The sequence below is a fragment of the Carlito syrichta genome, unplaced genomic scaffold (assembly GCF_000164805.1).
Source record: "Carlito syrichta isolate Samal-C Ts95f unplaced genomic scaffold, Tarsius_syrichta-2.0.1 Scaffold304629, whole genome shotgun sequence".
NCBI classification, from domain to species: domain Eukaryota; kingdom Metazoa; phylum Chordata; class Mammalia; order Primates; family Tarsiidae; genus Carlito; species Carlito syrichta.
Genome location: NW_007248725.1, coordinates 122,978 through 123,579, shown reverse-complemented (window position 1 = coordinate 123,579; position 602 = coordinate 122,978). Strand labels below are relative to the sequence as shown.

The 602-nt window shown below is 65.6% G+C and overlaps 1 protein-coding gene across 1 annotated transcript in view; it reads right to left on the bottom strand.

The window, feature by feature from the left end:
• Positions 1-602, bottom strand: part of TMC6 (transmembrane channel like 6) — a 16,377-nt gene that overhangs the window by 12,161 nt on the left and 3,614 nt on the right. The window contains exon 8 of the mRNA XM_021713606.1: positions 479-600. Coding sequence (XP_021569281.1) covers positions 479-600 — 122 coding nt within the window. The remainder of the gene's footprint in view (positions 1-478; positions 601-602) is intronic.

Here is a 602-nt window from a genome sequence, read left to right as displayed (position 1 = left end):
TGGGGGCAGTGGATAAGTGGGGGGCTGCATGAGTAGGTGGGTGATGGGCGGCTGGCCGGATGTCTGGGTTAGTGGCTGGATGCATGGACAGACGACGGACGGGCGGGTGGACGGATGACCAAGAGGCGACGGGCGGGCGGGTGGTGGACGGGCGAGCAGATGAGTCAACGAGCAGGTCGACAGGTGAGTAGGTGGGTGGACGGACGGGCGGACGGGCGGCCAGAAGAACGGCCGCGGGGGGACGGAGGGATGAACGGATGCCGGGCCAGGCGGACAGGTGAGTGGATGCATGGGCGGGTGAACGCACGCACGGACGGATGGATGGATGCGCGCGGGACTGGATGGACAGACACACAGATGAACAAGCGAAAGGTTGTCGCGACAGGTGAGTGGATGGCTGAACGGAAGAAGGGAAAGGAGGGCGGGAGGGACGGGTCAGTGGCGCTCAGAGCCAGAGCCTTGAGGCCGCAGCTGTTACCTGTACACCAAGGCGATGCAGGTGATGAAGAAGGCCACCCCCATGGTGAAGAGGTAGGCCAGGGGCATGTTGTAGGGCAGGCCACCCACCCGCGGCGTGCACTGGTCACCAGTCAGGGGGCGGC